Raw genomic sequence first — 27,121 nt, 5'->3', positions numbered from 1 at the left:
CAGGCATTTATTTGCATATTTGATTAAATTATTACTTACCCAACTCAGCACAAGAGACCCAACAACTCCCAGTGCTGGAAACTGCCAGCTTGTGGCCTGCTCAGCTCTGCCATTAATGCCCTGACATTTATTACTACAAGTTCTGCTCTAATTTGAACTCCAGACTTTTCAATGCTGAATGAAGCAATGGAATTCCTAATTTCTTACACAAAAAGTCCCTTCAACACAATGGCATCTACTCCCTCATCAAGCAGAGGGTAACCATAGGCACTGAAGAACTCATTGGCTTAAAACTGTACAATTGTTCAGCCCAGTGAAGGTGGATTAAAGCTTGCAGCCCTTTGTACATCAAACTTGAACTGTAAATTGCTACAGACCAATCCAAATTCTTTTCAAACCAGCACACTGAAAAACTGAGTTTTCAGTTTCTGCAGTTTCCCAGGAAGTTAGTGGTTACAGATTCCAAGAGATGGAGAATGCTTTTTTATTTATTTTGTTTCTTTTGAGTTGTTTCACTTGACAAAAATATTTCCACGGAGTTCAGAAATACTCCTGCTGCAGTTGTGTTTGGACAGAATTAAGCATTTAGAAAAAGAAAAGCTTGTTCCCACTATCAGGAAAGTGCTGTACTTTAGAAGTTCTCTGCAGGGCAGTTTGACAAGACTCTCAGGCCTATCTGCATTTATAGTGAGAATCAGAGACATTTCTGCAATTACAGACTCCCCAAAGGATAGGAGACATGCTACTCTGAAGGTCCATTTATCAATAGAAAACTATTCATTGTTTGAAAACCCAGCTTTAATATTAATCATCAGCAGAAGTCATTTCACAGGAGAGCTTTTAATTGTATTTTGCAACAAAGGTTGCTCCGAATTTCATTTACCTGTTATTAACTACTTTTTTTTTTTAATGCTATCACTTTTTATCAGACATTGAAAAATACAAGATAAGGCATTTTCAAAGCCAACTGCAGTACTGAAGGAAGATTGTTAAATACAAAAGATGTGCCAGAAGCCTGTACACATCTGACCTCTCATGAGCAACATACTTCATAAATTACTTGATTTAAAAGATTTTCCACTCAAAAGGAGTTGGGATTTCTTAACATGGCATTTTTGCCTCGAAATTACTACAGATGAAAAAGATTACTGCAGCATTAAAGAAAAGACTATCTAAAAGTTTGCACATATTTACACATTTAAAAATAATTACTTTTACATGATTTGCAACTAGGTTCTTACTTCAGAAAAGCAGCACAAGCAACTCTCTGCAGCTGGATAACTTCAGTACTGTTGCCAGTTCACAAGTGTCAGCACTACTGCAACATTTGCTTCTTGTGACCTAATAGACTTTTTTTTAAGAAAAAAAAAATTAAAAAATCAGATCTCTTGCCTTTTTTTTTGCAGGCAGCAACAAGATCATTCAAATTGCTCCCATTTGCTGCTATTGGAGGTACCTGCACTCACTGGCTCCCAAACCTTGAGCTATGGCAAATGCTACCTGCAGAGAAGATGCTTGATACAGGTGCAGCCACTGTCACCTCTTGGAGGCTGCACGTGCTGGTAGGAACACACTTGTTTCCCCTACTCCATCAGAGACTTTCCAGCCCACATCAGAGCCTGGTTCTTTCCACTAGCCATGTAACACTGACAGACCAATGGAGCTGTTTTTATTTTTACTCTAATGTATATGTAATATGTATATATCTCGTTGATTCACAGCATTTCAAACTCACATTATAAAGTTTGCAAATTACTATAAGCTGATGTGAAAAAGCTGTCTGATTTCACACAACATTGGCCTTATGATAATGCAAGCATTGCTCTATCAGAGTATTTATTAGAGCACGTGAAAATTTTATTGCTCAACTTCATTTGTGTCGTGTCTTGGTTACAACAGCCACAGAATTTATGGAGGAAATAAATAGCTTTGACATCCTCAGTTAACTTCCTAAGGTAATCCACTGATGAATAAGGTTGTGGAGCAGTCATGTAACCCCTCTTCTCAGCTCTGAAGATGATAAACCAGCTTGAACCTTCTGAGTCAGCCTCAATAAAAATAGAGTTTTCTGCTGAGCTGTTCACAAATCAGGGAGCAAACCTGCCTTCCCACTGCAGTGACTGTTATAAACAAGAATCTCTAAAGCATCACAATTCAAAATTACATCGTATTATACAGGGAAGAAACAGTTGCCCTGTTCAGGAGTACATCATGGGAAAAGGGAAATTCAGTCTTTTTTTTTTTACCAGTATTTGGTTGTTTCTCACATCTTGCTGCTTTGGTGGCTCTACATAAACTGTATCTGTGAAGCAGAGATCAGATATTAATGCACTCACATTACTCAGTTTCCCAGCACTGCAGACTCTATTCAGCTGCCTTGCTACTTGCAAGTAAAGACTGCAGGGTTTGGCACTTTAAAAAAATCCCCCACAGAACATTAAAGACCAACATATCTGGGTAACAGGAGAAGAGTTTCTTCAACTTGAATCATCTGTTTTCCATACCTTTTCCTCTCCCATCCCACCTGATCCTTGAGAAAGCTTTCATCTCTGTGCTGCTCAGTGTGCCCAAACCAAGTATCCAGCAACTGTCACTAAATTCTAAATACCTTCACCACTCCAATTTCCTTAATATTGACACAGTATGAAATTAGCCACTCAGTCCCTAATTTTTACTTTCTTCCTTGCTTCCTACATTTGTGTGGTCTCACCATCTGAATTTACTTCCTTGCCTTTGACTGAGGAACCTCTCACTTTCAAATGCAGAAATACATCAGGAGCCCTTCATGAAACATTTGGTTGCTTTTACCACAGCTAAAGTTTCAATGTGATCTCAAGATGAAAGAAAACAGTGCACCTGAGTTTCAGAAACAGGTGCAAAAGGATTTGTTGGCCTTAGACCAGGCTGAGTATACATCATTGACTGGGGTGCCATCAAAGGAGCAGCTCCAATCTGAGGAGGTACCTGTGAGAAAAACAAAAAAAACCCCACAAAACAGGTATATAAAACTCAACCTAATTCGAGAAGATAAATCTTTTTGCATTGTAAGGGTAGTAGAAAATAAGGCATATAGACACACACACACAAAGTTAAAGCTTTTTAAAAACTTGCTGTGTAAAATTGAGGGTAATCTCTTCCAATGCACAGTGTGAAAAAGCTACCAGAGTTGAGTCAGGATGAGTTAAGCACACTGTGAAACCCACTGGAGGAGACCAGGAGGATTTTTCAGGAATACAAGACAATCATATTTCTTACCATTCCATATACAGGCACTTGAGGTGGGGTCACTGGGTAGGTGATAGGAGCAGGTACCTTCAATTGAGAAAATATTCATGTCTTTCAGATAAGCACATGTGCACAAGCAGTATATATAAAACTGTGAAAAATAGGCATTTTTTAAATACTAAAAAGAACCAACATATTTACAAGAAATTGACTTACATATCCAGGATTGTGTACTCCATTCTGGCACAGCAAAAGGAGTAAGGACAGAAAATTATTTAAGAGGTATTTGAACTGGAAATTCTAACCAAGGGATGGATTAAAGTCCAGCACTAAGAATGTCTGTACCTATGCTCAACTCACTAATTAAAAGAATTAAAATGGGAGTCAAAAAAAGGCATGGACACCAACATCAGTAACTATGCCTGTTACCTTGGATAGGCTTCCAGCAAAGAAAGCCATCACTAGTAAGACTTGCAGCAAAACCAGAAACTTGACTAAATCAAGGCAGATTTGAGTTTGCTTGCACACGTTTGTGAGAGAAGCTTTTAGAGGGCACAGCATGCAATTCTGCTTCTTCCTCCCATTATGGGGGAGAGGGACAGAGAAAAAACAAGGAAGCCAGTGAGCATTCAGCTTAAAAAATAACCACCAGCAGCAGATGTTCACTCAGGCCAGTGCAACACACAGCAAAATGAAAAAAGAAAAATGAAGAGCATCTTAAGCCAGTAATAACTTGTCCCAGGTTATGTTCAAAGGCACAGTGATCCATGCACTTTTTACTACTGTGCATTAAGTAGTGCTCATTCCATTAAAAATTAAGTGCTAGTTAAAAAAAAACACAACTAATTACTGAATTGTCAGTACTGAGGCACTGACTTTAAAGATGCTCACAACTGAGCTAGTTCTTTGCATCTTTAACTGCTGGAATCCCAAGCAAATGAGTAAAGCAGATACCTGGCATAAAGCACACAAATGCCTAGAGCAGGGGGTATGAAACATGAACACAGGAGATAACACAAATCCACAGTGATCCATGTGTGCTAGGGGCCCTCTATCTTTCAAAAATAAGAATGCATCAGTACTCTAACAGCATGTTCTAGAGCACCAGAGGGCATAAAATGATTTATTTTATGGTCTTAGAATGATTTATTTTATGGTCTTAGAAGTCTCACATAAAAGTGCTACACAGGACATCTTCTCATCTATATTTGAGTTTCATTTGGAGTCCAATACAGGATTTAATACTCTATTCAAGTTAATAATTTTGAATGAGCACACTCATGGAAGATGGGGGAAAGAGGCATTACAGGCAAAGTTATTCTTACTGCAAAATAAAGCCAGACAGCACTCCAAAATTCCTAACAAATATGGCAATTACCCCAGTTGTACATCTGAGATCAACATTCTACTCCCCTCTAATGCAGCTGTATTTCAGAAGTAGTTTGTATTTGTATGAATATGTAAGATATTTCAAAAAATCTCAGGAGAAATATCCTTCCAAGAAGTTAAAACTCTTAATTTAGGTAACTACAAAGCTTACACTTAATATTTTGTATTGTGTTAAAATATGAAGCTGCTGTTGAGCATTATTATGCTGTTGAGCTCCTTGACCAGAAAATTAAGGTGCCTTGCAGGGGCTGCAGCAGCATTTCATGTGATGGAACTGGCAAAAGGAGTGAAAACTGGAAGGAAGGGCAGTTTTAACCTTGAATCACATTCTTGGGATTCTTAAAGGTGCACATGTGAGCACATGGGGGAGAAGCATCTCAAACATGCACATCAGAAATTTTCTGCTTTGGGGCCATTTGTTTCAGTTCAAAAAGAACCCATGAGCTAAGTCCTGAGTGAAAGGCTGATTATTTAAGTCTTAATGGACAAGTTTTACAGTGAGAGGAAATAAAGTATACAAAAACCTACAATTTCAGAAGAAATCCTACAAGAATTTGCCCCTTGCCCCCCCCCCCAATCTTGTCCCCAAAAGCCTTTGCTATGCTTTTAAAGTTAATTCAAGCAGAGAAGCAGCATTTCAGTAGTACTACATCAATTACCATGTGTGGAATAGTGGGTAAGGGAGCAGGGTTCCATGTGGTCGAGGTGCTTGTTTTTGCTTGCCAGTTTGTTCCACCTGTAAGTTTTTTCTCTGTAGGCTGAGTCCACTGCATATCAGATCTAAAATGAAACAGTGATTTTTTTTTTGTTTAGTTTTCAGGCTCAACAGTTGCAGTAACATCACGCTGGAAACCAAAACATGCCTTTAATTCATGTACACAGCTGAAATTTATGGGTGGAACAAAGTCAGCATTTCAGTAACTACTTATATATCTCTGTTCCAGTAAGTATGAAGTCTGGACAGTCTGTTTTGTGTTAGAACCATCACTGCTGCACTGCAAAGCATCACAAATAACTGGAGCTTTATGTAACTGCAAGATCTTTTATGGTGCTTTATAATAAATTAAATAAAAACACAGCAACTTCAAAACTAGCTGAAGAGAGTTACTTCAAAAGTTAAGGTTGACCATGTTAAGGCTACTGACCACAAATTCACTGTTTCTGTGCTGTACTTGGTAGCAGGTAACTTTCAAAAGTTGAGACTCTTGCAATATTCATGCTCATAAACTGTGCCAGAAACTACCAAATAGTCATGAAACATGGCTGTAAGTACATATATGCACTTACTTTTTGGATGGGGTTCCTCCAAAGCCAAGATCTGTGGGAAAGAGAAAAAGGCAATATACCTAAATATACTTAATTTTGTGGGGAAAAGGCTTGGTTTGTTTTCAGTGAGAAATGGGAAAGTCACAGATTCACACTTACTTCCCACTAGATTAGCAAGGGAAGAATCAAGGTCATTTGCCAAAATTTTTCCAGTTTGCTGGTTGGCTAAGGGAGCTCTCTGACTTTGTGGTGGTACTGTGGGCTGCAATACATCATCTAGAAATGCAAAATCTAAAAAAAAAAAAGAACCCAAAACAACATAAAAGCAACTGTCAACAAAATTATTAAAGACACCCACAAGTCAGGAAGGTTTTTTTCTTTGAGAATACTGAGTAGTTTGAGTATTTACATGTGAAGTCTCAACATGCTGGAATTAAGGCTTAGACAGAAGCACAGTTTAACTTCTTAATTTTTATGGACTATTACATTGTAATTACTAATCTTAAAGAGTGGTGATGCATTGAAATGGGCTGCCCAGGGAGATGGTGGAGTTCCCATCCCTGGAGGTGTTCAAGAAGCATTTGATGTGGTGCTTCAGGAGATGGTTCAGTAGCTGGATTATGGTTGGACTCAGTCTTTCCAACCTTAATGATTCAAATCATTATATTGTAGTTACTAATCTAGTAGAATCTTTAATTTTACTTCATTTAATTTTACTACAGCAGTAACTGATGGCATTTTTAAATGAAGAAGAATTTTCTCTCAAAGCAGCACGTTGCTTAAGACAGCTTCAAAGTGTTCTTGTGACACAACAGAGCAGTGATCTCACAATCCTGCCAGGATCCTGACCTTACACAGGAGCTCCTTTGCTGGATGTTCATAAAAAATCTGAATATATAGCAACATAGCACCTAGAGAAAGACCAGAACTCAGCTGCTCTTCTAGCACCACACAGAGAACTAGCTTTGCATTTTTATAACTACAATGCCTCTGAAAGAATTGAGAGGGAAAATCACTATTATGCACTAAAAGACAATGCTGAAGGCACAAGCAGAGATTAACATGAGCTTACCCATTAAGAGATATCCAGTGGGTCATGTTCAAAGTTCATTACCCAAAAAAAGAGGAAACCATTATTACACAGTGTATGAGATTAGTCAAAACTAATTTTAAAGTTACTACAATTGAGCTGACTGCTTATCTTATCAGACCTATAATCAGCTTGCAATGTATTTAGTTATTAAATCTTGCTGTGCAATAGCCAGTATGCTAAATTGTTAAGCAGCTGTTGGCTGTAGGGTGTAAACTAATTATAAAAGGTGGTTTTTACCAGTTGTAGTCCTGTACTCTGGTGCTGTAGATTTTCCTCCAAAAACAGCATCAAAGTCCACATTAATTGTTGCAGAGGTGGTACTTGGAGGAGCTGACTGAAGAGGAAAACCTGAAAAAAATACACTCATGGAGTAATACCACTCATTACAGTGAAAACAGAAATTAAAAATAATAATAATAATAATAAAATTACCATCAACAGTCAGAGGATGATACACAGAAGCATATGTAGGTTTATGACCACTAAAGTCATCTTTTTAAGAGAGAAGAAAACAAGATCAGTTTAGAAAGAGGAAAGGGAAGAGGGGACCCAAAAATTAAGTCTGCGCTACTTAATATATTCAAAATTCTTAGTAATAAAAAAGGCTTGGATTTTTGTTTGTTTGTGGCGTTTTGGGGTTTTTTTAAAATCTATAAAGCTCAAGTAACTGCTGCATTTCCCATTAACAATGAGAAAGGAGGTTGTCATTTAAAAGAAACCAGTAAATATTCCAGCATCATTATGATGTCTAGGTTGAGCAAGCTGAACAAAAGTTATCTCAACTGTAAAAATAAAAATCTAAGGAAACATATAATTTACTGTGTCTGGAATTAATGCACCATTTTCACTTGTAAATAAAAAGTGAAGATTGGTCCAAACCACAAAAAGATTACATGGCCCAGTTTATTAGCATTATTATTTCCAGTTGCAAAGGAATTACATGGGTTTTGTATGGTTTTTTTACCACTAAACAGTTCCACTGTTTGTTTGGAGGAAAAAGTAGAATTGATGAAAGGGGTGGTAGATTTTACAGCTTCTTCAACTGGCTTCATGTCAAAGATGTCCAGATGAGGTGGAGAACCAACACAACCATTTGAGGACGAGAAAGGACCTTTCAGGTGCAGAAGTGAAGGAAAGAATAGAGAGCACAAATAATGGAAGAGAAAACCAGACTGAAACAACCACATATGATAATCTCCAGGCAAAGTGTAAATCAGCACATTAAAGACACCAATTCCTACATTTCCAAGAAAAATCCTAACAGCTCCCTCTATTTAGGGAAAATAATTCTAGTATTGCCATTGGGTGGGAGGGGAAGAATGACAGAAAATTTCTCACAAGAGTCAGATACTATATTTTGGCTTCAAGATTCTACCTATTAATTAACATGTAAGAGTATTGATTCCACCATTGCCTTATTTCAATGTTTAAGACATTTCTTTGACACTTATCCTGCTTATTTTTTGAACAACAGCTTTGTGATAAGAATTTTGAAGTCTTTTAAATGAAAAGTATATTAAATACCACTCCATGCACAGAAATACAAGTCCAGTAGCTTTTCAGTTACATCTGCTTGTATTTCCCAGCATTTTTTAATTTTCATTTTAATTAATTTCTTCTACCTGCCCCCTTTATTTTCAGTTTGCTAGAGCTTTTAGATGACTTATTTTATATTCTGTCAAAGACAATGCAAAGCATGAGTCTGTGTTTTATTCTCATATTATAAGAATTCACCCATCATTTAGGAAGTCAATGATGGTATCAGCTCACCTCCCCAGGCATTGCTTGCTGATGTTGATATAGCTGGAGTACTCTGCACAGTTGGAACAAATGCAGGCTGGAGATCAAAAAGATCACTAGAAAGGTTGGGCATGCTGAGTAAGAAAAAAAAAAGAGAGAAACATGAAGCTATGTAGCAGGCTCTGTATTCTTGTGCCAGTGCAGGGATTTCTGCTTGCTTCAGAAAGCAAAATATCTCTCACCTATTTGTTGTGGGTGCTGGTACTGCAAAGAGGTCAACAGCTACAGTGGTGTTGACACTTTTTCCTGATAAGGTGCTTGGGGATGCTGATGTGGAAGTGGAATTTGATACTACAGAAATCTCTCTTAATCGCTGCTCCTGGAAGATGAGATACACAGTTTGCATTTTAGTTTAAATCTTCCTGAAATGGTTTTCCAAAAAGATAATTAAAATATCATCTTAAATATATACAACAGTTACTCTTCTGTAAAGTCCTGAAAACAGAAAGATGCTTGGAATTAGAAATAAGAGTATCTGTTTTAACAAAGAGTTGAAAAAAAAATTAAGGTGGGACTTGGTTATAAATAATAATTTTTTCAAGCTATCTCTGCATCCTACAGAATCATGCCTTGGCCTCTCTCAGTATGAGAGTTCCCCCACTACATACTATTTTAAGCCAATCCTGGTTTTTATCTCTTGCCAGTTAAAAAAAAATCCAAAAAACCTCTCAGAATAAAAACTTCTAAAAAATTTATTACCTTAAGTGCCTGCAGCCTAGCTTGTTCCTCCTCCAGTGCCTGCTGCTTTTCCTTCTCATCCATCCTGCTAAATGACATTCCAGTATTGGCAAGGGTGGAAACAGCACTGGATAGGGCACGAGCTCTGAAAACAGTAATAATTAAAGAAAGTTTTATTATGAGAAACAGTCAGGTATGCATCACTTCTTTGCTCACTGAGAGTTTTCTCTAGCTGTGTGTTCTCTACACCAGCCTTTTCTTCTCATACAGAAAAGCAGACACCACAATAATGAGGAGTCTGGTGAAAAAGAGGCATGAGCATCCTCCCTCATTTCAGCAGGTAGGGCTACAAAGCACAGAACATACCAGTTGTCTCTAAGATCACACAGACCAGACTGCAATTCTATTCCATTCAAAGGCCAGAGGCACAGAGAGCTTGTTTGGGTGTGTTACACGTGTAACAGCACACAAAGCACAGAAGTTACTCTCATTCTGAAATGCCTGTGCCAAGAGCTCTCACTCTTCAGTCAGAAGTACTGTTGTTCATACTACTGGTACAGCACTTGACAAAGAATAACACAATTCCTGTCAGCACAAAGCATAAGCTCATTCAGCTGCTCTGAAAAGGGAATGAAGAACTTTTATAGGCAGGTTAAGATAAATTCATGGTCTGAGAGACAGATAATTGATCATAAAGATAAATACTGTCCTATCTTGGTTAAAAAGGGCCTCAAAACCCTACTACCTTGTAAGTCTTATAAACCAAATTACTTCAAACAAGCAAAAAGTGGGAAGAATAATCTGCAAGGTCTCAGGTCAGTGGTTTATTACAGCATACAAAGTCTATCAGAAACACAGTCATACTGACATTTCAAATGTGACTAGGCTAGAGACTACTACTCACTAGATGATTCATTTCTACTTACAGGAAGATGCAACTGGAAGTAAATAAAATTGAAGTGACTGAATCCTGAAAATTGTTAGTATGAAGAATCCTAAGTATAGGTATTGCTGCAATTCACTGGGTGCTTACCTGCTGGCAGCTGAGACTTCTTTTGTTTTCTTTCCCTCCACGGAAGCCAAATGCTGTTCCAGTGCTTCAAGTAAGCTGCTGGGTGCCTGAAGTTAAAAATATTTATAAAACACTGCTTCTAGACAACACATCATTATTTGGTACACAGATTAGATTCCTCATCCATAAAAACTAACAACCCCCCCACATCAAGAACTGTGCCTTTGGGTTTTTGCTGCCATCCTGAATTCCATCTACTCCTTAAAAGAAGCAGCACCATGAAGCAAGGATTCCCCCAGAGTAGATCTGCTTCTGTTTATGCAAGTCACATTCCTCTTAAGGTTTTTTCTGGCAACAGTATTTACTATGTTAATATTAACCCAGCAATCTCAGCTGAGCAAGCAGAATTCAGCAACATCACTTCAAATAAAATTTGGTTTTGGTGGATCCCACTCCTGCTTCCTAACCCTGGAAAAGTGTTACTCATATGTTTTCAAACATTGTTAGTTTTTAAAGCAATGAAGATGATTTCAAAAAACAGGCTTCTTGTCACTTAAATCCAGCAGGAAGTTAGGCCCTAGACACCTCAGCTAAGACTTGAGACACTGAAATGAGTTTTAGGTGACCAATACTCATAAGCTTCCCAAGACTTTTGAAAGCACAGCCACAACATTTTTCAGTACCCAAGGCAAACATTTTAACTGGTAGCTAAAAGAAAAGAGCAAGTTTAAGATTGTAAGGCACAACAGAGTTACTTTGGTTCCTATAGAAAACAAGAAAAAAGTGCCAGTCAGAATCTGCCATACACTCATATCCACTACAGAAGTATTTCTTCCATAAAAAGGAAACGGCTTCAAAGCTGAGAATAAATTTGAACTCATCTTGATTACACAGTCTTAGTTGGAGGTCAGGTATCTCCAAATCACCCCATAAAAACAACCTCCAGCAAGTAAAATGATTAGGCTGGCTCTTTTGGAAGAGTTCATTGCCTCACTAAGTCCATCATTCTCTGAGCTTTTACCTAACCAGTCCATACTTCATAAAAGAAGTGAAATAAATCCTACTGCAGGTGAAGGGAACAGACCTCAAGTTTTAATCTATGTGCCAGCTCAGCCCTCCTCATCTGGCAGAGTTCCAGAGACCTGAAGCCTCTCTTACCACTCTCCAGCTTCTGTAGGCAGAACAGATAGGATAGGCATTGTTTGGAAGAAAAACAAACCTGCCCTTGCTAGCCCTTCTGTACCAAAAGCTAGAGCAAAGTATTTCCTGGAAAGAGGAAAAATATTAATCACACAAGGCTTTGGCAAGTTTCCCTCTGAAAAACTGAGCACAGTTCCAGCTTCCCACATTCTATGAAGGCCAATTCAGGCTCCAAGAAATGGAAAAAAAAAAAAAAAAGCAATTAGAATAATCCTATAAAACTGCCTAAAAGTTAAGGCCTCAGTTGGTATTTCTTTCTCTAGAGCTAGGTAAGCTAGCACAGTGTAGTCACCTCAACTGATCATGAATAAATTCAGCATTCAAACTGGAGAGCTAAACCCCAAAGGGGAACATATTTAAATACCTTTCCAGAACAGGGACAGGGACAAAATAAAACAAACACACCAAGCAAAAACTCCCCTTCCTTTTACTTTTCAGAAGGAACAGTAGTTTGCAAAAGGAACTGCATGACTCAACTAGATAGATAATCTTAATAATAATAGACTTAATTACAGAAAGTTTATCCTAGTTTTTTTCCTCAAGGCCACTCTAAAACTTATCTGCATGGAAAAGCATCTTCTGTAGACTTACTCTTTCTAAAATCCTCTCAACAGCCCTCTGAATCACAAAATCTAAACCCAGCTTTCTCATTGCAGCAGACATTCATCAAAACATCAGAGATAAAACTGCTAAGATCTGTTCCCCCTAAATTACATGTCAGGGAATATGCCTGGGCTGTATTTCATGACTCAGCCTCCCTCCTTCAACCCAAAGGCATCAGTCAGGCATCCACACAGAGGAAAATGCCCCAGCTGTGTTCATGAAATAGAGTAACTGCTATGAAGAAAAAGTAAGCAACATCATTGTGAAACAGGGCACCCACAAAGGAAAATATTTTCTTTATAGAAACTGTGATTGTTTAAGAATGGAGGAAGAAGAATGCTCGTACAGCAGCAGGAATAACAAACCCTGAAAGAGATAAAACTTTTGTTGTCAGAGATAGCTCAAGAAAACCCTGAAATATGCACATGGAAGAACAGAATACACACCAGAAATGGAAACCAAGTATTTGGGAAAAAAATTAAATATGGTAGACAGAAACACAAGACAGTATCTTGTCAGAACTTGCTACAGAAACACAAACACACATTTCTGTGAAAGCCTGGCACTGAGAAATTTTAGCAAATGTGGCACTGAACTGATGTACAATTACTCAACTCTCATTAAATGCCATGACATTTACTGAGATGGCAGAATGCTTGCTTAACAGTGGCACTGAAATTGCCAGACTACAGAGGATGCTGACATGTACCACCACTGTTCAGAATTGCCTTTCATTTCCAAGTGCACTTAAAACAAAATAGCTGAGCTATTAGAAACCATGTTGTGAGGAGATATGAAGGGTTTTGCTCACTGAAATTTTCAGATATAAAGCAGCAAAGTGAAGTTAAATCCTCTATTCTCAGTAAATCAAAAGAAACCCTGCTTTGAAGAGCCTTATAATGACCCAATTAACTGGACAAGTGCACACAAACCCAACAAAGCTTAACTTCAGACTAGGGTATAATTTGATTAGTATAATACAGGCCAGCTGAATACTGCAGTACTAATCAAAAGACACTAAGTAGTTAAGATCAAACACCATTAGAAACCATCAAACTACTGTTTTCAGTCATTACCTGCTCTTACCCTGCTTTTTAGTCACATTTCTTCACTGCTACATAGGTCTAAAAGTTCTTAAAGGGGTTATTATTAATTGCTAGGAGTAAGTGTTAGAGATTTGTACTCTGAAACATGCAGGATTTCAGATGGAACTCATTCTGCAGGCAGTAGTGAACAGCACTGACAATGGAAACCTGTGGTTTAGACAATTTCCCTATTCAAAAGGCACTGATGAAGTGCAGGCAAATCTTCACAGTAGATAGATTTTTAAGTGATTAACCCCCAAAAATTAATTTTGTGGAGGTAGTGCTTCAAAGCTTACAGGTTAGATTTTAGACTAAATGTTCCAGCTCACAACCTGTATTGCCCATGTCCCTCATGCTATTCATATAAAAGCCAACATGAAGTGCTGACATTGAAACATCAAACCTATTCAGGCCTCAGAGGAAAGAAAAAAATCTGACTAAAATAGCTAACTAATCTTCAAGTGTCTTGGAAGACATTAAGTTACACTGAAACACAAAGTTTTCCTCAAGGCATGGCAAGGTGCTTGTGACTTACATGCCAGTGAATGTCCTGTAATAAAACCCCAAAGTTCTTGAAAATTATTTTCTGTTTTATTGCTTTAAAACCAGCAAAAAAACTTCAGAGCTGCAAAGTGAGAGTATGTTGTACATTTAATCCATGAGGAAGTCATCGTGCACATTTTCACACATATAAATGCACAGATGAGAGTATGTTCTTGAGATAAAGCATTATTATGATACACACCAGCCTTTAGAAAGGCAAGGAACAAAATAATTGGGTTAATCAATATGGTCTGTATACTGACCTGAGTAAGATCTGGAATGTCACCCTGATCAATTCCAACTTGCTGGGTTTACATTAAAAAAAGAAAGAAAAAAGGACATCACTACATGCAGTGGCAATGAAAATTAAAGCAGTGGTGTCTGAATCTTACACAAAACCTGACACATTAAAAAGGGATATCCATAACTTGCTGAACTGGTACAAGTTTCATTAGGAACACACCTTAGAAATCATAAGTGCACGAAATTGCATCTCAAAGCAAACCAAACTTTTCATCCAGCCTAACTTTTTCATGCAGAAATGCTTACAGGGCACATCAGAAACATCCACACTGCTTACTGGAGCTGACTCTTCATTGTGAGCAGTTACAGTAAAGGAAATCACTGTAAAGAGACTGCAGCATTCAGTTCATACATTTTAGACCATTTGTGAAATTGGTAACACTTCAAGTTTACTGTGTCTTGGTAATAAAAAGGATACCAGAGGTTAGTGAGCATATAGAACCTTTAAAATACCTAATTTGTAGGATACTTCTGTGTACAGCAAGTGATTTTTATGAATTATTTACCTCTGCTACTTTGAGGAATTCTGACAATTTGGTCATTCTGGCTAGAAATTTTTTGTATATATCCAAGCCTTCTTTGCACTGGTTCTTCTTCATATCAAAATATCTTTCTGAGGAAGCAAATAAAACTCTTGTGAGATTAACTGCCTCCCCAGCAAAAAAGCTGACAAAGTACTATGAAAGTTAATTTGAGACAAGCATCAGGGAGAGAACAGACAGGAATAACTCAAAGCTATTCAGATTTTAAAGTTTACATGAATACCTAACACCTTTTGTAGTAAGCCAGTCAAGAGTGAAAAAAAACCTGGGTTTTATTTCAGTACATGAGAATATAACACAAAGGTTTATTAAGCATGGAAATCAATCACTGCAATTGTTTTATTAGGTATTTAGGGGAATATTTTCAAGCAGTCAGCTTATTAGCTGGCAATGAGGTAAATTATTTTATCATTTGAAAATATTCCTGGTCTATAGTTGTATTTTTAGACTCTGTATCAACACATTTTGATGTTTGAAAAGGGGCTCAACATCCAAGAGATATCAGAATAGATACTGAAGTGGTACATATACTGAACTGACCTACATAAAGGAGTATCAACAACATCCCTTACTTTTTCTGGTTTTGCCCTATATACTTAAAAGAAATGTGAGTAAAACCTAATGTATTAACAGAACAAACCAATCAGATGTTTTCATTCAGAAATTTGCTTGAATAGTCATTTTAAGGCTTTGCTAAGATCTCATCACTCAAAGAAAAAACACTACATGTTATCTACTATTGAAGGCACAGGTACAAATGAACAGTGAAGCTACAAACCAGAAGTCAGTCATACTGTGGCTGTACTAAATACTGAAATACCAGGTATCTCACTAATACTTTTACAGTTGCCATAGATTATCCACTGCACTGTTGTGGTATCTTTGGTTTAGTCTTATCAGTCACCTTCTCATCCCAATTTCTGTTTTAAGATGTATTCTTCAAGGCAGAAGGATAAGTTGAAGCCTATGCTAGCTGCCAGTGAAACTAAGGCTTAATTCAGTAGCAATGGAGCAGACATTTAAGAAATATTGTCTTGTCTATATTCTTTATTTCTTTCAGTATCTTTCACATAAATTCAAAAACCAAAAAAAAAAATTCTCACATACCTAAAAGATTTATAATCCCCTCATTGTATGCTGCAAAAAGTCTAATGGAATCTTTAAAGAGGAGCATAAAGGCAGCATTTATAACACCATTTGTTAGTTCATTTGGATTTGCCTGCGTAGAAAGCAATGAGAAAGTTAATTAGTATTCAATAAAATAATGAAACTCCAGCTTCAAAATGAGAGCATGTTCCCCAAAACTGAGCTTACCATACTTACATCAAAATCAAGGAGTGCATCAAGCTGGTTCTGTATGATTGGAAGGGTTTTCAGAAGCTTTTCAGCATTCATGGTTCTCATCACTCCATCTGTCCTGCAGAGCAGAAGACACAAGTTTATCACAAGACCTCAACTTACTGTGCTGTTACAGCAATATTGTATTGCTTCAAAGGGTCAGAAGAAACACCCACCCTTGATCAGCTCAGGAAAAACTGGCATTTCCCTCTCCCCCATTATGAAAGGCCAAATGAAAGAAGCAGTAACAGTCTTACCCTCTTTTCATTTTGGTGAAGTCAACTGCTACAAGTCTATATGAAAGTGCTTTTTCATTCAAGTATCTGCTGTATCTCCTGATGAAGGTAGACATATCATAGCCTAAAAAGTCAACATTTTGAAGTTAGACTTTTTGAAAGAATATTGTTTCTTTCAAGTTCTTTTCAAGAAATATTCTCCTACTAGCTCCTTTTACAACACCTTGTATAAAAAGGCCTCCAGAAGCATTTTCCAGAGTTTTGAGGTTTACTATTTTTCATGTAATATTACAGTTTCTTGCCAACTTATTCAGATTAGGAAAGCATTCATTGCAATTAAGAGAATAAACACCTGAACATATTAAAATATTAGGCAAGAAACAAGCAGCTGTTCAGAAGCAAAACTCAAAATGTTCTCCTAGGAAAATTTATAGCATTCAGGTAGGCAGCTAAGAATGTCTCCTTGTGGTTGGACATTTTTTGGTGCTTCATTGAAAATAAATGGTAACAACCTTTGAGTGGCATTGGTCTCCTGCACTGACACAGGTACTATCAGAGCACACAAAAGCAGGAGAGTTATTTCCTTGGGTGAAAGATCCTTACCCTGCATGGCACTTTTGTCCAGGTAGTTATTTAAATTGAACAATGTGTTTCGGGATGCAAGATACTGGATAAAGCGCTGTTGAAGAAAACATTGGGAATATCATTGCTGGGAGTCAAAACATTGAAACACACAAGAAAAATACATTTACAAATGTTTCTAGTAACCTCTACCAACCACAGAAATTTGTTAAAAGGGAAAATTTTAAAGAAAAATTGCAAATTATTAAAGCCTCTGGAATCCAACACTACTTGTCAAAAATATACCTTTAAACTAAATAAAAAGGTATCACTGCCCATGACTAAAAAAGCAACAATCCTAGAGGAAGCTCCTTAGGTTAACTTTGTAGTTTACAACAGACAAGATGGAAAATACTAGCCAAGCACCCCCTGGGTTGCACAAGTTTACTGCTGCTGTACCAGTGCAAGACCAGATTAGTTACAAAGCTGTAAAGCAATTAGTGCCAATAATGCTTCCCAAACTGTGGTAAGCAGCAGCATGGGTTATAATTATATATATTATATACAAATAATGCAGTGATCTGTCTAAACAGATAATAAATAATAACAGATAATGCCTGAGTAAGATGAACACATCCAGATAACAAGGAAGTTTTAGAAGTTTCTTTGCCTCTGGACCAGCAGATACTGAGTAGTAGCTAACAACAGTAAGTTGTGAATTTTTATTATGCCTCAATTATCTGATTTCTTTCCTCTTGAGAGTTTCAGTGTATAGATATGAACTGTACTGGAATAAGAGAACAAAACATACAAACTAATAGCATTCAGTTTAGGTTTTTACTTGGCAGCATTAGTTAATTCCAAGCACTAAATTTTATTTCCTTTATCATCTGTTGAAACTACAACTTAAGCATAAAAATAACTTGGGAAAGTGTTAACAGAGCACACTGTGTTTTACAGGTCATGTCAATTAAGCTCACACTGCTTCAGAGAAAAGAGACAACACTATAAAGTTTTCAGAGCAGTTTAATAGCTGGAAGCAGTACCTTTAAGAACCATAATTTCACTATCACTAGCAGTTAACAGTTGTTTATTAGGTGAATGACACACAGAAATTTAACTGTCACCTGACCAAAACAAAGTTTAGTTTTCTAAATGCAGGGGATGTGTAGAAGAGGCTACATTTCTAATGCCATGTTATTGTCTTTCAGAAAAAAGTGATAAAATATTTTAAGTGAACTGCCACAGGAGCCTGTTGTGGAGGAATGTTAATAGCATCACCATATGAAGATTTAGCCCATTAAGATGATGATTTGCAGGATCAAATCTTCTAGTCACCTTACTCCTCTCCCTTTTAGTAGGTGTTCTTATCTGTTAACAAGTTAGCAGCACATTTATGAAGTTCTAGCAAGACTCTTCTGCTGTGCTCTTACTGATAAGCACTACCCTAATGAAGTAAAACTCATGAGAAGCTTTTCAACTCTTTATTCTAGAAAGGTCATTCATTCCCTCACAGCCCAACTCAGGTACTTGCAGGTAAATTGCAAACACTGATACATTTTGGTATTGAAATAATGAGGGAATATTTTATTCTCTGAAGAAGTACTTTAGAGTCACCAGCAAAGGAAAAATGTACCTAAAGCTTCACACATTGAGACTTTTTTGAAAATCAAGAAGGCTTTAAAAGAACTGATCATGTCTTACCTCGTTTCCATACATCATGAGGTGGTGTGTTGTAATTAGAGCTTTGAACACTACAACCCAGCTACTGTTTGCAGTTCTCTCAAAGAGTGTGTCTGCCAACTGTGGAATATTCACATTCATTTCATTTGTGCACTGTATTAGATCTAAATGAAAGAAAAAAAAAAATCAAAGCATTACAATGAGTTTTATGCTCAAAGAGTATCATCATGTTGTGTTTTTTACATAGAGAATCCATACTGGAAACAGTAACTTCAGCTCTTAAAGAAATCATTGAGCTATTTCTCATACCATGCTCAAATGCACTCCATTTTACTGAAAGATTCCAAGTAGGACTTCAAAGGCATGTCAATAATTTTGAGTCCCAATGTCATCAATAAATAACCTCTCAGATCAAGAGGCAGTGAGTACTCTGCAACTCTGCCCCATGCCTGTGCACTGACTGACACACACTGCAGCAAATGAGATGCTACAAAACCCTGTAATAAACCTCTTTTCTGTAAGAATTAAAAGCAAGAATTTGTGTCTACCTTTCCACTTAGTTAAAATAACCTAACCACCAACCTACTGAGTATTTTGTGGCAAATCATGGCAGATCTCAGGCTTTTGTGGTTTTATCCAAAACTGATTATAAACTCAATAGTAGAACATTAACTTGGAAGGTCAGAGACAGAGAGCTCCAAGTCTCTGTCCAACTATTGGTACAAAACCAGAACAGGCTCCAGCAGACATATGGGGAAAAAAGTCTGCCTGAGAATGCAAGTGAAGACCATTTCTGAGAACTGAATTCAGGACTATTCCAAACCCTCAAGACACTCACATTAGACATTTATTCTCTCTCTCCGAGCTAAATTTGGCTCGGGTGTGATCAAAGTACACCTTAAGGACTGGGCAAGGCCAGTAAAACAAACAGCTAGTTCAAAAAGCTTCCTTTGTGGCCTCTTATTTCAGCCAAGCCTGTGAGCAGCTTGTTGGTTGCAGAGCAGCATTGTTGTTCATGTGGTTTGTCTGGGAAGCACTGGCAGAAGCAGGGCAGGTTCTGGGAAGCTGAGCAGCAGCTGAACACTCAGGTGTCAGCACCACTGACATGTCCAACTTGCTCATCTCATTACCAGGAGGTAGAGGACAGACTACATTATCATAAGCAATTGAAACACAAACTTGGATATCACTCATTGGTAGTTTAGGACAAAATACTTCATGGGAATACACTTACAATTTATATCTGTTCTAGAGCACAGAATGTATTACAGATAAACCTTAATTAAAGATCACAAAGTTCTGTGATTAAGGATCATTGTATAGCAGCATTTCATAACCAGAGTGATTTTAACAGAGTAAAAGAGTTTTAGATAGCATCTTGTTGACGTAGAAAGCTATAAAATGCAAATTCTAATATGTTATTAATTTCATTCTGATGTACAAAACATGTAAGTTGGGATGAAAACTTCCATCCTTAATAGTGACATGCAAGCATGCTGAAACAGTAGCAAGAAGCAGAGCCCTGAAAAGAAGTTTTAAGTCAGCTCTACACCAAAACCTTGTTGCACGTTGAACAGAATTAAAATGTTTCAATATTTACAAACATTAAGATTCTCAAAAAAAAACCCAAGCCATTTCATAGATGCTGCTCACCACTCTCAGCTGTATCATATCCCTCAGGCTAAGGGGTACCAGCTCAGAGGTTCCTGTTAGACCCTAAGATGATGCTGAACACCTGAGAGATCCCTTGATGCTCTGACATCTAAGATTGGTATCAGTACTGTGTTCTTAAAGAACTGTGCAGGTTCAACGTGACAGAAACCCCACTGTTAGCAACTATATCAACTGCTTAAGTGATCACCTCTCCTTAAGTCACACATCTGTACAAAAAGATATATACCTTATATCATCACAAAGGTTTACTACCCCAAAAAGCCACCCAGATATGTACCTTCAGAAAGGAGCAAATCTCCCTTCTGCTTTGGCACACAAGAGTTCTTTAGTTTTCTGTCAAATGACATTAACACAGTGGAGTTTGACAGATCTCTGGTGCCTTTGAGATGCTCATAACTTACTGTTTTATTCCACAAGTGTGGTTCCTTGTGACTGAAAGGTGCAGTTCCAGTAATGCTGTACAAGTGCTAGTAAGGTTTTCCAGCACGTGCTATTTGCTTCTGTAAGGTGTGAGCCTGACTGTTTAAAAGGCAACCAAAAGGAAATAATCTCACATCTAGGGCTACATAAAATCCATCTCAAGCTGTGCTTGATTGAGGTAAGGACCCAAGTAAGCTGCAAGTCCCATGCACTTCAGACATGTGCCAAAGACAGCACATCCTGGCTCCCCTGAAGAAAAATTTTATTGAGGGGACCAAGTGCAATTGTGGTCTTTGGTTTCAAAATCTCTTTAAATGCACAAACATATAAGCCACAGCTGCAAATACCAAAGAACACATGCTTAGGCAAACTAAACGTCTCTAAAATACTACACTAAGACTGAACAGTGAAAAAAGTGCATTTTATAAGCCAAAACTGGTCTTTCCTAAGAGTATACTGTAAAAACTTAATAAAAACTCTTCATTACAGCAATTCAGGGCTATTTTTTAAAATACTATTTTACAACCAGTAACAATATAGCTAGCATTACACTTGAATTTTGTCAGTTGAAATACCAAACATGAAAAGCAAGTGTCATTTCTCTAATAGGATTCTTCTAAGTCTGCAATAGGAATATCTACATAGAAAAGGTATGGTCCTGTTACAGCTGGCAGCAAAGGGGGAAAAGACTGTTAACACCAAACATCTGGAAGCATAGAGGAACATGTGCACCTGAGAGACTGACAGCTGGGCAACAGTAACAGGAATGCTGGCAGGATTCTATGATTCTAGGAAGAGCTGGAATGAAATGTGTAGGGCAAGTGATGCTCATTTTCTTACCACACTCCTTACATCAACACTTCACAACTTCAAGCATTTTGCCAATTCCCCAGAGGAATCATTTCAACTGCAAGTGAAACTGCTGATGCTATTTTGAGAAGGGAATTTAGAAACATGTTCATCATGTTCATGTCACACAGGAGGAGGGAGAAAAAAAAAAAAAAAAAATCGACCAGAGAAGTGCCACAGGGGTGTTTTAAGGCAGCCTGAAAGTGCTGTGGAAATCTTACTCCCCAGAAGAGTACTGAGAATTTCTCTTTCACTGCTCATCTGAAATACCAGCACACCTTCTATGAAACCACACATTTTCTTTTTGGAAGCTGCACTGTAAACTAGAGGTTAGAAAACCATAAAACAAAAGAGCCACATCAACAAACTTTGTCAGTGTAGCCCAAGGATCGCAATAACTCTTGCTGGAAAACTAAAGACAGCACTTGATATAAATATTTTTAATTCCATGTGCTCTTAGAGTGCAGATTTTACTTGATCTTAAAATTTCATTTATTTAATAGCTCAATTTGAACTTAGAAGTTACTGTATCAGAAGCAAAACAATCAGCTGTTTTGTCCCACTCCCCCACTAAACAAGGATACATGACAACCCATAAAGTTTTTTTAAAAAAGCCTTAAGCACTTTCTAAAAACCACATTTGCAGATTACAAAGATATTAGCTACATATACTTCTTCAAATTTCCTTGATTACATTTTAAAGGTTTCATAGATTACTTAAGAACTTCAAATTAAAGACAGACACTTAAATGCCTGGGGAAGAATTCAAGAGCATTTCTTCACAGCTCATCTCTGCAACAACCACACTGCATCCCCATTCACCCAACATTCATGAGCTCCAGCTGCCAAAAGTAAGACTGGGTAGAAATAAAACCAACCCAAACCTGACAATCATCATGATTTGCAATGATTTGGTGGAGACCTGAACTTTCTCCAAAAGCAAAAGGCCTAACAGTCAAATTCTGCTAGATCATAAAATATTACATCACCTGAATAATAATTTCTTACAAGATTTCCAAAGCTTGTATATGTATGGAAGTTTTGATAAGTAACATTAATGACTTTCTTCTCCTCTGTGCTTCTTAAGCAGGCTGTATACAAGTGAAACAGGGGGTTTTTTCATTATTCATTTAAAAGTTTAAGATGCAATTCACTTAGGAGTTTGTATTTTTCTAAATTTTGGTGTGCAAACAAGTCTACTCTCCCAGTTACCAACTTGGCCACAGCTCTAATTTATTCTTTTTTTAATTACAGATTTTCAGCAGTTAGCCAAGAAGAGAGATGTCAGCAAAAGCACAAACTATCCCCACTCCACTGCAACCCAAACTCAGGAGGCTGAGGGCAGAAGTGAGAAAACCCACACTGGGGAGGAAGAGACAAGACCTTCAGGTGCTCCACTAAGAGAAAAGACCAGCCTCTCCGTGGCATTTTGTGTTATCCTAAAATATTACAAAATACTACAGAAATAGATCTGCTGACTTATTTAGGACACCGTGACCTATTTTAATAGGAAAAAACCCGCAAGTATTCCTACTGACATTGCTTAGGGTTGTTTTGGTTGGGTTTTTTGCTCTTCAAGAAAAATATGACTATACTACTCAGCTGTTAGTAGCCAGACAAAGCCCAAGACTCCTTAAGAGTAGTTTACACAGTGCAGGTGTAACATCTTCCCATAAATACCCATATTGTAATACTGTAGTGTTGTTGAGGAAACCTGGCAAGAAATGAATTTAACAATCTGAATAAAGTGCACAAACTGATCCTGCTCCACAATCCTTGATACAACTACAGGAGGTCTCAGAAACATGTTCTTGGTGAAACTTTTTCTTGAGTAGCAATTACAAGGAATACCAGATGGTGTAGCATTTTGAATGACACACACATGTTGTGACCAAAGTGCAACTAGCAATGCTTTGCATTAAATGTTTTCCTTTGTAATTTACTTAAAATAGGCAAGTGCTTGCATTGTACCTTTGAAAATACATTCTACAATTTTTCTGGAGGTTAGTCTTTAAACTAGGATCTTACCTACTTGCATTTAATACAAGAAAGTTTTGTGTGCAAGTGAACAAATAAGAAGTGCCCTGCAAAGGTTTGCAGGGGCTTGAAAAGCAGCACCTGGGTATGCTAAACAAAGACTGGAGAATGTTGCTTGTTGTGTTTTACTGGGTTTTTTTAAAACCCCTTATGGAGGTATTTGTGGCACCATATTTCACTTTTTTTTCTTCCACCCCACCAACACCTTCCTCTATTTCAGATACCAACTCATAACAATAAGCTTTGTATTGGTCTTAGAAACAGGAAACTGACATCTCTAAACAGGTTTGTATCAAAACATACTCAAAGAAATCTGACAGCTAAAAGACAACCTAAGTTTATACTATTCTCAAGTTAGGAGTTTTTCCAGGTTTCCATTGTGGGAGCACCTTATAGCAAACCACACTATTTTTAGGATATTTTCAAGCAATACACTACAACTTTTAAGCTTGACAAGCTTTCAAACTATTGAGCAAACGGTTACCACTTTCTGGCTTCCTGCTATGTTGTCATTTCTGGACCTAAATGTTGCCTCATTAAGTTGTTCTACTACAGGCAGAACACAAGATAAAGTAATTTTGAAAGGTAACTTTCAAATGAAATAAATTGTCAGTTACCCAGCTGTAAGACTTTTAATTTCTTCATGATAGTTGGAGTATTAACTCCTGTAGCTGGATTCCACTAATGCAGATGAAAAGAAACCAGACACACATTTGGTTCTTTGCAACCATCTGACCCACATCAAAAGCTCTCACATAAGAAGTCTGTATTAATAGACAAGTGACACAGCATCAGAGAGCCAAACTACCCTGAAACTGAACACACTTCTGAGAGCTTGAGCAGCAGACTCCCCTTAGTACCACAAACTTGACCAAGTCCTGCAAAACTACCAGCCTGCTCTCTTGACTTTCAAGAAACCAGAATACAGCTTCATGCTCTTCTTCCCCCTCCTTAATGGGAAAACACACACACACTTCACTTTTAATGGGAAAACACACACACACACACTTCATTTCTAATGGATGGTGAACAGCTACACTGCAATGTACGATGTCTGAAGCACTCAATGCACCTTGGAGCAGCCCAACTCCAAACGCTATCCAGTTGCTAAAAGCTGAAGTAAAGCAACACCACTGCATGTACTAATGCAGATACCAAGGGGAAGTTTCTTTTGGTCTACAGAACGGAGTTTTAACATTGTAAGTTTAAATGTATCAGCGGCAACGAGCTCTCATTCTGCAGACACGTATCGGTCCACCTGCACCCTTCCCTTTCCCTCAATTCAAGTCTTTTTACCTTGTATCACGAGCCCCAAGACAAAAACTTTACTTCGGGAAGTGCTAGAAATATTTAGATGGCTGCACGCCACCGTATGCACAGAACAGTGCTTAAAAATGAACCTTTTCGTTCACAACAGCAAAGCCCCAACACTGAACACACCTTTTTTTCCCCAGGTACCGAATTAATAAGCACTACTGTATCCAGAGCACACAAGCTACGAAGCTCTCACGGGGAGGAGTTCACAGCACACTGGAGTTGGAATATTCTTGTTTTCTCCTTGTTTCCGCGACAGGGTGTTCCAAAGCTCGCTCCCTCCACGTGTAAAATAAGTTTTGAAGAGCAAACCCCTCAGGTTCACCCAGATATACGCGACAACACCTCTACCAACCCCACCAAACCCCCCCTTCTCCCTCCACGGACGCCCGAGGGCAGAGTCCACAGCGGCTGCCCCGGGGGGCTCGAACCGGCTTGCCCCAGGGGTGCTCGAACCCCCGGGCCCGCCCCGGCCACCCCCCGCCCCGCCGCGGGGCCCAGGCCGCAGGCGGCCCCCGCGGGGTCCTACTCACAATCCAGGTGCTTCTTCTTGGGGCCCATCACCTCGTGGGTCGTGGCCTTGCAGACGGCTTTGGCGACGGCCGAGCCGGTGACACTGTGCTGCGCCGCCGTGATGCGGTCGGTGATCGACTGTCCCGACATCATCGCCGCGGCCCTGGCGGAGGCTCCCCCCGCGGACCCGCCGCGACGGGCAGCAAGGCCGGGGCAGCGGCTCCCCCGCGGCCGGGAAGGGGGAGTGGGTAAGCGAGAAGGGCGCCGGCAGCTCCCTCCAAGGAGGCGAGAACGACCGGAGAGTCTTCGCCGGGCTCCGCCTCACCGGCTCCTCACGACCGCCGCCGCCACAGAGGTTCTTCCCGCAGGCCCCGCGCGTCTCTGCGGTGCAGCGGCGGCAGCAGCAGCGACCCTTCGGCCCCACCTCCCTCCTCGGCGGCTGCTCCTGCCGCGCCCCGAGTCCCGCTCCGCCGTGCCCTCCCGCGGGCTGCGCGGCCGCTTTCCCTTTCACATTTACGCTCGCAGACAAAATGGCGGCGGCCTCAGCGGCGGCGGCATCAGGTGACCGCCCGCCTCGCGCGCCCGCCCCCGCCCCGCTCCGGGAAGGGAGGGGGGGGGAGGGATTCGGGCGGGGCGGGGCTGGGCGGCGCGCGCCTCTCTCACGCGCCCAGCGCCCTCGGGGGCACGCGCGCGTGGCGGGAAGGCGGCACCGGTGGGGCCGCGTGCCCCGGCCCTTGGGGGGGGGGGGGGGGGTTGTTCTACGTCACCGGCCGTGACGTCACACTGCGTGTTTGACGACTGGGGGGGGAGAAGGGCAGAGAAGACCCCCCTGCACCTCCCGCTCCTCCTCCTCTGGGTCTTTGTTCTTGGGGTGGATGTGGGAGAAAAAGGAATAAAAACGGGAGCGTGGAACGCGGCGGCCCCCGGGGCGAGAGGGAGAGCGCGGGTGGAGCGGAGCGAGCGCTGGGGGAAGCGATCCCACGGGATGCGGGGTGGGGGGGCTGCGGCGGGACGGGTTTTCCCTTGGAGCTTTGTGCGGCGGTGTCGGCACCTGCTGGGCTGCAGCCGTGTGGGAAAAGGGTCCGGCAGCGTGTGGAGGGACCTCACAGCACATGGAAGGACCTTCTAGGACACTGAAGGATCTTCCAGGACGTTGAAGGACATCCCAGTACATGGAAGGACATCCCAGTATGTTGAAGGACCTTCCAGTACATGGAAGGACCTCCTAGTACATTGAAGAGCCTTTCAGTACATTGAAGGACCTACCAGTACATGAAAGGAGCTCCCAGTATGTTGAAGGACCTCCCAGTACACTATTGAAGGACCTCCCAGTATGTTGAAGGAACTTCCAGTACATGGAAGGACCTCCCAGTAGGACCTCACAGCATGACTGTGCTGTAGGGAAACTCCCTACAGGTTGCCCAAGGAAGCTGTGGCTGCTCCATCCCTGGAAGGCTGGATGGGGCCTGGAGCAACCTGGTCGAGTGGAAGGAGTCCCCCTGCCCATGGTGGAAGGGTGGGAACAAGATGATCTTTAAGGTCTCTCCCAACCCAGACCATTCCATTCTCTTGCAGATGGGATCTGAAGGAGCAAAAACCATAAAAAGAAGGAGGCTGGGATCTTTTCCTGGTCCTATCCTGTGTTCTACTGGCAAACTGATCCTCTTAGGCTGTGTCCCTGAGGCCATGTCGTGTTTCTGCTCCTCTGGAACTCCTCTGGAAGGGGTCAGGTGTCACTGAGGGAGCTGAAACCTTGT

At 39.7% G+C, this 27,121-nt stretch overlaps 1 protein-coding gene across 6 annotated transcripts; it reads right to left on the bottom strand.

Annotated features, from left to right (window-relative positions):
- Positions 1–780: 780 nt before the first annotated feature.
- On the bottom strand, positions 781–25,993 carry LOC139802355 (phosphatidylinositol-binding clathrin assembly protein-like). Of its 6 annotated transcripts, none has more exons than XM_071757483.1 (21): positions 25,385–25,674; positions 18,579–18,721; positions 16,917–16,992; positions 16,335–16,437; positions 16,054–16,156; positions 15,847–15,958; positions 14,704–14,810; positions 14,158–14,199; positions 10,485–10,570; positions 9,473–9,596; positions 8,956–9,092; positions 8,744–8,847; positions 7,938–8,084; positions 7,406–7,465; positions 7,211–7,321; positions 6,040–6,156; positions 5,902–5,932; positions 5,274–5,394; positions 3,256–3,312; positions 2,857–2,964; positions 781–2,302 (listed from the first exon to the last, which is right to left on the bottom strand). In XM_071757483.1, the coding sequence occupies exons 1-21, from the start codon at positions 25,515–25,517 to the stop codon at positions 2,288–2,290; spliced, it is 2,037 nt and encodes a 678-aa protein (XP_071613584.1). In that variant the 5' UTR covers positions 25,518–25,674; the 3' UTR covers positions 781–2,287. The 6 variants fall into 6 exon arrangements, with proteins under 6 accessions (XP_071613584.1, XP_071613579.1, XP_071613581.1 ...); XM_071757478.1 differs by having other exon boundaries at positions 16,063–16,156; positions 25,385–25,663; XM_071757480.1 differs by lacking the exon at positions 7,406–7,465 and having other exon boundaries at positions 16,063–16,156; positions 25,385–25,898.
- Between the last annotated feature and the right edge of the window lie 1,128 nt (positions 25,994–27,121).

Source organism: Heliangelus exortis, chromosome 14, assembly GCF_036169615.1.
Source record: "Heliangelus exortis chromosome 14, bHelExo1.hap1, whole genome shotgun sequence".
In the NCBI taxonomy this organism is placed as follows: Eukaryota; Metazoa; Chordata; class Aves; order Apodiformes; family Trochilidae; genus Heliangelus; species Heliangelus exortis.
This window is presented reverse-complemented; position numbering and strand designations above follow the sequence as displayed.